The sequence below is a fragment of the Zeus faber genome (assembly GCF_960531495.2).
Source record: "Zeus faber genome assembly, chromosome: 1".
Lineage (NCBI taxonomy): Eukaryota > Metazoa > Chordata > Actinopteri > Zeiformes > Zeidae > Zeus > Zeus faber.
In genome coordinates, this window is record NC_137193.1 from 23744189 (window position 1) to 23754096 (window position 9908).

Below are 9908 nucleotides of genomic sequence, written 5' to 3' on the forward strand. Positions count from 1 at the left end.
CCACTCAGACACTAGACGTGTCTTTTACAGTTAGGGGTGCAGTGTGACCGTGTGGGGGCGTCGGGCACAAGAGCTTCACCTGCTGCACCGCAGCGTGGAACCAGTGGGAGCGAGCGGACAGGGACAGGGAGAACAGGTGGAGAACGTTCATTCTCCGGAGGCAGAGGGCGTAGGACAGGTTGAGTGTGATCACTTTGATTTCATAACCTATTGTTTTATTGCGCCGGGGGCCAGGGGCTCTGTCCCCTCTCGCTCAGCGGAGGTAAGAGTCCGTGGGGCGGGGAGACGGGGAGCGAAGCGCTGGCCTTAAAACTTGTGTTGCCTAGTCTCGCGTCATATTAGACACCTCTCACACGAGCACTACGTAATGTCTCCGTACCAGTCTTCTATGTGGGAACGGACTCCATACAGATCTTTTCCGTAAAGGAGGCTATGTGGGAATTACTACCTACTGCCTTTGCATTTTTTATCCAGCAATGTTACAGATTCCATGTGGGAAAGGGGCTTAAGATCCTGTGCAGGGAGAAGGTTTGGAAGACCCCTGTGCAGGGAGAAGGTTTGGAAGACCCCTGTAGGGATAAAGACGTGTTCACCTAACGAGAGCTGGGAGGTTCGGTGTGGCCTATAAAACTAGTTTTCCCCCTGCGCGCCGGTGCATTCTTCTGACATACAGGTCCCTCAGGTGGTTGTAAAACCTGGAAATAATCCCGCTGGCACGCTTCACTTCTTGGGACCAGCGAGCACGTGGCCAAGGCTGTAAAGTGTACTCAACTTAAACGGGGGAGAGGGAGAGAGAGTGTGTGTGTGTGTGTGTGTGTGTGTGTTCAATGAGCAGTGTTTCATAACGGTGATTTTTAAGCCACAGTGTTTTGACAGATCAGGCCATGGCCAGAAACCAAAAAGACATTCTGGAGTCTGGTTTCTGTGGGATGATCAATCTGTCATCCACTATCACCGCACCCATCAACAAGGAGCGCATTCTCAAACAGACCATGCACCGATACCGTCAATTGCAGCGTTCGGTTCGAACGGAACCTGCAGCCGCCGCGACCTTCTCCGAGGTGTAATGGGAAGTATGACAACAGACGACAGCCTCCATCCTTCCCGTTTCCGTTTCCGCATCTACTGTTTGCTTTTTCCGGCGCATTTCCACGTCGGCTCTGCCGGCTGGCGTTTGTTGTCGGGTTTGCACGTTGCCCGCTGGCATGCGTGCGGCGCCATGACATCAGGGACACCGTTGGTGGCTAACGGAGCATGCAGGGGGTGTTGGGGGGTGGGGTGGGATGTCGCGTAGCCTGAAAGTTTGTTCTGTTGCACATAGGCTCCGCCCTCTAGCTTCATCCTTCTTGGCTTCCCCAGCGCGTAGCCAATAAGGGCGAAAGAGTGCAACGTAAGATCGCCGTCCGATCCATTGATTTGGTTACGGGTTTGTTCCTTGGTCACTGGGGCTGGTGGGGAATGTGTTTTCACCTTAGCACACTGTTGTTCTATTTATTTATTTTGGTGAATTTCCTTCCGTATCGACAGTTTCCTGACCACGACCAGCTACGCTGCTTTATCAAATTCATCTTTTACTTTTTTTTTTTTTTAAATACACCTTGCCAGGGCAAGGCGGACCCTGCCACCCACCCACAATACAAACAGCATATACTGTAGAGGAGAACACGCGTGACGCAAACACACCCAATGGCTGGTTCTGATCAAGCGCCAGCTAAGAAACTGTGAGACAAAAAATAATAATAATAATAATAATAATAATAATAATAATAATAATCAAAACGTGGGATTAAAAAAAAGAAAGAAAGAAAGAAAAAAATAAAATTCAACCCCAAAATAATCTCACGCATTCCCACTTTAACCGCGACAGGCGCGCGCGCGCTATCAATCTGCGCACTTGCCTCGCGTTCACTCCCCCGTGGAGGAGCCGCAAGTCGCTTCCCCCCGCGGAGGCTTATTCCCACGGAGAGAGAAGCCTGTCAAACGAGTGGACAAAGCACCCGAGTCCACAGACCAGCAAGAAAGAAGCGGCAGAGGGAGAGAGAGAGAGAGAGAGAGAGTTAAGGGGGGAACGAGGGAGAGAGAGAGGGGGAGAGAGAGAGGGAGAGCATATGTTGTGGAAGCTGCAGCAAAAGCATCACGCACCGCGAAAACACGGGGAGCGGATCCACGCTGCCCGCCGGAAACATCACCTCAGAGAAGAAAGAAGTGGAGCCACAGACCTGGAGAACCACGTAGACTCCTTCCACGCAGGACTGACGATCGCAGCGCGCGCGTGTGCGGTGGTAGTGTGTGCGTGTTCTACTCCACTCTCCCTCCCTCTCCCTCTCCCTCTCTCTCCCTCTCTCTCTGTCTCCCTCTCCCTCTCTCTCCCTCGTTTCTACTTCCTCTTTTCTTTTCCGCCGTCTGCTGGCTGCTCCCCCTCTCTGAAACATGGACCCATGGAATATAATAATAGTAATAATAGTAATAATAATAATAATAATAATAATAATACAATTAATTAAACAATTTAAAAAGGAATTTTCTATTTTGCCCTCAATATATAGATATTCTTAAGTAATAATATCAAAATAGATCAATAATGCCAAAAAAAAAAGGTGAAATACATTCTGAAAAGAATAAATACAATAATTTAATTCATAATAAATAAAAAAATGAAAATAAAAAGAATTGATAAATAAAAAATTTATTATAAAGATGAATATACATAATGGAAACATTGACTTTCTTTTACGTCCTATTTTTCCTCCGAAAGTTCCTTTTCCCAAAGTCGTAGCAAAATGATCAAATGAATAATGATTCACTTAGAAAACATTGTATTGTGTATGTGTCTGTGTGTGTGTGTGTGTGTGTGCGCGTGCTGTTTGTAATTTGTACAATAAACCACGCTGGTGTCTAATCCCTCTCCCTCCTCCCAACCCAAGGAGGGACAATGGCTTTAATAATTCATGTTTATCGATAGCTTCATCTAGATTCTAGGTCTCCTAAATAACACTTAGGGACAATTTCCCACAGCAGACATTTGGACCTGCCACGGCTTATTATTGCAGGTTTGAAGGGTGAGAAGTAGGAGATCCAACTGCTACAGGCCGAGATCTGAACTCTATAAAGCTGCAAATGGCTTTCCTGACTTTATGACTACAATATGGTGCAGGATGGCAGCTACTGGAGCGCCTGGCCACATGGGCCTAGTTTAAAGGTCTGTCTGTGATATTGAAGCAGATATTAAAAGAGAGGGGGGGGGGTAGCGAGAGAGAGAGAGAGAGAGAGAGAGAGAGAATGGTGCATGCGTGGCAGACACACTCCCAGCTCTCATTACCAAGCACAGGAGGATTATGGTCTGGAGGCCATGTGCTCCTCTGGACTCCACCCGGGTCCTCCTGGAGCTTTAGGACATTTATAAGAGATCATTAGGAAATAAAGCAAATGGTAATCCAGGATTATGTAGTATTATACTGGGTCTCAAATCAATGCATGTATTTTCTCTAGTCCCCACTATTATGGTATTGTAATAGTAATTGGGGTTAGAGGATGTAATAGTGGAAGTAAGTCCAATTCACAAAACTAAAATGATCTGCAGTTAATCAGCTTTTTGTGACTTTCTGCCACGGCTAGGGGTGATGGGAGACATGCAGAGATAATGTTTGCCGAAGCTCTGCTTAGTTACACTGACGGCAGCCTTGTCATTGACGTGAGTTGTCAATCTATTTGAAAAGCGAAGCCCGTCTGACAGCGAAGCCATCGAAGACGTGAAGGAATGAAGCCCAGCATGTTCTTTTCTGGGAGCTTTTGTCTACGGAATTCACTCAGGTTCACTTTTCCTCCCTTGTTTCCTGTAATCTGTTAACTGATGACAGCAGGTACGTGGCTTTGGACTCAAGATGAAGACATTGTGAGAAGCCACCTTGGAAAGTTGTTACTGGTGCAAAAAATTCACTAAAAGTAAACTTGTCTTCACATTTTCCTTGATAGATCCTCTTTACTTCATTGTGTCCGTCTGTCCGTCCCCCATATATGACAACAAGCAATCCTACTGTTACATTTATTCTGGGACAAAGTCTGGTTTCTGGGCTCACAGGGATGACTAAACCATGACAAATGGAAAAACATCTCAATCCCATTCAAATGTAGTAAAATAAAGGTCCACACGTATAAAGCTGTAAGTTTGTAATGTTTGAGTTGTACCTTCTTGTGTAACAAATATCGTTTCTCATACCTAGTCTATTGTTGGGGTTAAGGTTTAGGTTCACACAGAATATGAGAACGCAGGAAGTAAATGTGGAGACCCATCAGTTACCATTTCGGGAATCCGGAGCTGATCTGAATTTAGTTTTGGACTTTGGAGGCACCACATGGGCTTAGAGTGGCGCTAACAGCGAGTGTGTTTATTAGTCCGATGTCCTGACACTAAATCTGAGCTGCCGCGTTGTCCAGGAAGACAGAGTGTTTCAATAACAACTCACCTCTGGCCATTCTAGCCGAGTTGCACCTCGAGACTAGAACCTCATCTGGGAGATTCATGGCTTTATTGAGAGACCGTAGAGGGGGAGCGGGAAGAAAGAAAGGAGGGGGGACTGTGGAAGAGGCTGATTTATCTGGACAGATGGACAGTTGCCATGGAGAACGGGAGAGTGAGGGGTGCAGGGGAGGATCAAATGGGAGCTCTCAGTCACTAGGAGAACCTTCTGACGCACACTTCAGCGTGTCACTGTTTCTTTGTGTCATGGCATCAAGGGTTGTACACACACAGCCTCCCCACCCGCGTGGGGGGGGGGAGAAGACCACACCACAGATCTGAAATTGAAATCTAGTTTGCTTTCTCCCTGCAGGCTTACTTTAATTGTCCCACTATCGGGGTCATTAAGAGGAGGGAGTGTTTCCAGCGCCTCGTTTCCACAGGGAACGCTTCTCAAAACGCTCTCCTCATTACAGAGAGGCTCGCTGGAATGCTGCTTTGAAATGCTTTGATGCAGATGCATGGACACGTCACCGCTACTAATGTGTGTGTGTGTGTGTGTGTGTGTGTGTTTGCTTTATCAGCTCCGTCAAGCTGCTCCATCCATCAGGTCAGGAGGAGCACAAGGTTTGTTGTTCATCTGCAGATTCTGGATGAACACGAGGGAGTGATTTCTCCTGGCCGTACAAAGGCTGGCTGGTGTGAAATGGATTTTGAGAACCGCTCTCCGGGCTGTCCTCAGATTTGTGGCAGAGCGAGATCAAAAAGAAAAATGTGTTTCGGGCTCAGGGAGGTCACGGTGCCGTTGTGCTGCGTTCTTTATAACGACCGACTTCGGAGGTAGAAGTTGCGGCGTCTCGTCCTCCACCCCCCCCCCCCCGCCGAAAGATGAAGCCTTCGAATGCATCACGGCAGAGTCGAGACCAAATCTCTAAGGCTTTTTGTTTTTATTTTGCAGCCCAAACATGGAAGCAAACAAGTCATCTTTAATGCAGCATGTCCAGCACACAGAGCACATTCCTGCCCCGTCCCCTTTTTGAGCAAATAGCATATTCCAACCTCAAATAATTCAAAATATTTATGGACAGTTACGTGCGTCCAAACATTCCGGCTTGCGGGGAGGGAAAACAAGCTTGTCAAGAAGTTAATCTCCCTCTCCTGACGAATCTGTTTCATACAGACCTACAATCAGTATTTAATACCAGAAACAACTGGTAAAGTGGAAAATACAATCTCTTGATTGCATGCTGCGTTTTCCAGCGCCTGATGAAACAAAGTCCTGCAGAGCGACGTCCTTCACATCTGCTCCAGGGACAGCTCATCTCGCAGCGTTTCTGAAGCCATGCAGTAAAAATGAGCACACACACACACACACACACACACACACACACACACACACACACACACACACACACACACACACACACACACACACACACACACACACGAAGTCATCTGCCGTAGGTTACTGGAAGGATTGTCACCCAGGAGATGAATGAGTGGAGTGTCTGCAGAGGGCGCCCCCTGTGGCAGACAACGGCACAACACCTCTTCCATGCCATTTGAAGAACAGCATGAGTTACCGGTTCAATCACAGTCTGAGCGGTCGTCGCCGCCGCCGGGCAACTTGTGCTTCTTCTTCCTTTTCTGCTTCTTCTTGTCTTTCTTCTTTTTTTCCTTCTTCCTTTTCTTCTTCTTGCTGTGGCGGTGGTCGGAGGAGGAGCTGTCTGAGTCCGAGGATGATGAGGAGGAGGTGGTGTCCTGCAGCAGCTGCTGGAGCTGCTGGATCCTGCGAGGAGGACGGAGGAGGAAACGTTACACAACACGACACTTGAGCATGCACAAGGGTAACACATACTAGGATCCAGACATAAGTGCATGTTTATTTATTTATTTTTACACCAGTGAGAAAGTGTGTTCTGTGTAGGGAAATACCTGCAAACTTTTTTCTTTTAATGGTTTGGGACTTTATCTGCTTATAATGAACTGCCGTGTGTATATAATGCTGTGTACACATACACTGCATGTAACATTCAACTTAATCTGTGAAAATCTCACTAAAAAATAAAATTCACCACTATGAACGGGGTAGAGAGAGAGGTAGAGAGAGAGAAAGACGAATAGTCATTAAATTCACGCATTAATTCTTCCCCACCCCCTGATATGACTTTGAGGACCCCTAGGGGACCGCAGACCCTAGTTCCCGCAACACGACCAGACTCCAGACACATGCTCCTCTCTTGACCCTGCGCTTCGACCCCACTGCAAGAAAACCCCGCGAGGATGAAAACATGACGACATTGTGAACATCACCATCACCCTTTCATGTGCAGGCGTGTTTAATCTTAGTTTTAGCCGCTCGAACATTGACCTCTCTGGTGTCATCAGCGAGACAGAAAGATATTTCACATCTGGCGCTGGAACAGAAGCCGGAGGTGAATCCAGCTGCTTTTCAGCGAGGTCAGAAGACAAATTACGCTCAGGCTCAGCGTGAGACATATATTGAATGCTTTGAATGCTGCACGCTGTTGAATAAAATATATTACACCCAGCAAAATCACACACGCGCACGCACACACACACACGCGCACAAACTTCAGGTGACCTGCGTGTCAGGACGACAGACGCATGCGGCGGCGTTAGCACCCAGTCCGTCTCCTGGTGTCGGATGCGATTTGCAGCCTGGGAAGGTTTCCAGGTCACCTGAAACCCTTCCTGGTCCACGAAACTCAAGGAAAACCCCAGGTTCCCAATGTGTGTGATCTGGTTCCCTGACAGCCTACGACAATTCCTGGGAATACGTTGTAGGAAATAAGCCTCTGAAATGATGTTTATTAACGTTACGGTGGAAATCATTGTAGTCTCTCCTCCGTTGCAGAAGTTGAACTTCTACACGGTAAACGTCAGTCTTTCCAAACTAGCGTGTTGCCATTTGAGATACCGAGGCGCAAATAATAATAATAATAAAAAAACAAAAACCTTTAAAACCTTGCATGCTTGGAACAAAACACAGCAAAAGATGTACCTTGTCTCTTTTTCATTCCTTTTGTTTTCCCGAATCAAGTTGTACATGGGATCTTCATGCGCCTACGAGAACACAAACAACAGTCTGTCACTGCGAATTAGGAAGCCTTTGTCCAAGATTTCCTCTGGAGCCTGTGCAGGTTCGATGGCTGATATGGATGAGTGCAGAGAAAGTTGAGAGACTTGATTTCCCCCCCCAAATTCCCTACCATCACAATTGTCGGTATTTAAAAATGACACAGTTGCAGTTATGGTAATCTTTGCAGCTACAGGGTGGATCTGCCGCAGCAGGAGGAGGGGGAGGAGGTCCTGCCTCAGTTCCAGGAACATTAAAACCGAGGACTGCAGAGCATGTGTTCCCAATTTCTCAATTAATAATGAAGAAAGAATTAAAGAAGCGGTTTAACACCGTAGTGGGACTCACCACTCTGAACTGCTCCAGCTTCTGGTTGCCCTTGATGAAGAAGGGACACTCCTTGTCGCCCGTTCTGTGGCCGTAGCGCTTGCATCGCCAGCCTAAAAGTAAAATAAATACCCAACAGCCAGAGGAAGAAATGGATATTAAAGTGCTAAGTGTTTTTTATTTTTCTCCTCCCTCACCCAACATGGAAAAAGAAAAATACCTTTATTTTCACGTCTTCTTGTGTTTGTATGACGTGGAGGACTTTTGCATGAGTCATTGGCTTTTATTTCATTGAATGGGAGCGTGGAGAGTGTTTCACTACTGATTCTATAAACGTATGAACCGTTTGTACCGCCACCGCGAAGACTCCAGACGCGGCTTGTGTTTTACGTCAGTTTTCCCCGGCGGTATGTTTCCTCCGACCCGTTAGTTTGAATGGAATGTATGTGTGTGTGCGTGTCTGAATGATCCGGCGCCATAAATGGTGACACATCCAGGCTTTCCTGCAGCCTCAGCCCAAAAGTAAGCGAGGGTTTGGGTTTCTAGTTTTTCATCTACCACACACATTGTGGGAATGAAAGAAAATAAAAAATGGTTTGTGCGATGTCCGGTGTAAGCGAAGCGAACCATCTGAATTCTGTAGGTTTTTGAATGAAGGCATGTTTAAAAATAAATACATTTAAAAAAAGACTTACACTGCATCACCTTCACCTCCTTCCCCAGCGGCATCCACAGCCCCTTGGTGGGCGCGTGGGCCAGGAAGTCCCGGGCGTCTTCATTTCCTGACGCCTCAGGAATACAGTCCTCTGGCCTGTCCTCCCTCTCCTGTTGTAAAAAAAAACAAAAAAAAACAAACATAGTTCATAGTAACACAGTTATTTCAACTCCAGATAAAAAAAAATAAAATAAACTTTATTACTGTTTTAGCACTGGTGTCAATGTTGGGGCGTACCTTGATGAGGCCAGGGGGGGGTTTCTCATAGCTGCGAGAAAGAGACAGAGAGAGACAGGTTTCATCCCTGCAGGCTGACTGCAGTGTTACAGAAGCTCATCAAAACAATAGGCAATAATAATAAAATAAACAATGAAATAAATGTTATTGGCAATATGCGATCAACCTAAATATTACATTGGGGGGGGGGGAAAGGGCAACCAATCAATCGATATGCAATTAACCTTAAAATGAACAACACACATTTAGACTTTGTATAAACATTTCGCAAGGTTAAGAGATGGGAAACGCTGCCAGTTCGAATACAGATGTAAAACGAAAGAGGCGGAACAAACTTCAGCCGAGTAACGGGCAGGTCGAACAACGAGCAGGTCGAACAACGAGCAGGTCGAACAAACTGCAGCCGAGTAACGAGCAAGTCGAACAAACTGCAGCAGAGTAACGAGCAGGTCGAGTAACGAGCAAGTCGAACAAACTGCAGCAGAGTAACGGGCAGGTCGAACAACGAGCAGGTCGAACAAACTGCAGCCGAGTAACGAGCAGGTCGAACAACGAGCAGGTCGAACAACGAGCCGGCAGACAACGCCACAGCCCCGCGCGCGCGCGCACACAGTGCGTGGAGGTAGACGCTGCGTCGTGCGCTCACAAGGCCTCCACGTGCTTGAACTCGTGCACTTCCTGGCTCAGTCGCCGCGCGTGGATCCTCAGCTTTTCCACGTCGTCGTCGTCGTCGTCGTGGTGGTGGTGGTGGTGGTGGTGGTGGTGGTCGTGGTCGTGGTGGGGTTCCTTCTGCCTCCGCCGCTCCGAGCTCTTCCCGGCGTCCCTGCTCCGCTTCCTGTGCGACATGGCGCCGGCGGGGGAGCGGGCGGTGAGCCGCGCGCCCCGCGTCCGTTAATATTCACGCGTACGTGTCGGGGGGGCCTCGGCGCCGCGGCGACATGCTAACGGGCTAGCTAGCGAGCGTGTCTGCGGCGCTCCACTTCCTGTTTGGCGGGGGCGTCGACAGGCGGAGGTGCGGCGCCACCCAGCGGCCATCGCGGGCAGTGCGTTAAAGATGACCGCTGGTGTTTTCC

General features: G+C 47.8%; 2 protein-coding genes across 5 annotated transcripts in view; both read right to left on the minus strand.

Annotated features, from left to right (window-relative positions):
- elmo1 (engulfment and cell motility 1 (ced-12 homolog, C. elegans)) overlaps positions 1-2307 on the minus strand; it is an 89073-nt gene extending 86766 nt beyond the window's left edge. The window contains exon 1 of one of the 3 annotated variants that reach the window (XM_080010847.1): positions 2220-2307. The gene's annotated coding sequence lies outside the window, so the exon portion shown is untranslated. Of the gene's footprint in view, positions 1-2189 lie in introns of all 3 variants that reach the window. The other 2 variants (XM_080010849.1, XM_080010848.1) reach the window with 2 other exon arrangements.
- Positions 2308-5400: 3093 nt separating this feature from the next.
- Positions 5401-9798, minus strand: rp9 (RP9 pre-mRNA splicing factor). Of its 2 annotated transcripts, XM_080018442.1 has the most exons (7): positions 9482-9798; positions 8836-8866; positions 8579-8708; positions 7905-7996; positions 7482-7543; positions 6040-6245; positions 5401-5790 (listed from the first exon to the last, which is right to left on the minus strand). In XM_080018442.1, exons 1-6 carry the CDS (start codon positions 9679-9681, stop codon positions 6044-6046), a joined length of 717 nt encoding a protein of 238 aa, XP_079874568.1. In that variant the 5' UTR covers positions 9682-9798; the 3' UTR covers positions 5401-5790; positions 6040-6043. The 2 variants fall into 2 exon arrangements, with proteins under 2 accessions (XP_079874568.1, XP_079874567.1); XM_080018441.1 differs by having other exon boundaries at positions 5401-6245.
- Between the last annotated feature and the right edge of the window lie 110 nt (positions 9799-9908).

Coding starts and splice junctions, on each gene's coding strand:
- rp9 (XM_080018442.1), bottom strand. CDS start 9,681: ATGTCGCACAGGAAGCGGAGCAGGGACGCCGGGAAGAGCTCGGAGCGG. Junction 7,544..7,904: donor AGCTGGAGCAGTTCAGAGTG/GTGAGTCCCACT, acceptor GTGTTCTCGTAG/GCGCATGAAGATCCCATGTA. Junction 6,246..7,481: donor AGGAATGAAAAAGAGACAAG/GTACATCTTTTG, acceptor TCCTCCTCGCAG/GATCCAGCAGCTCCAGCAGC.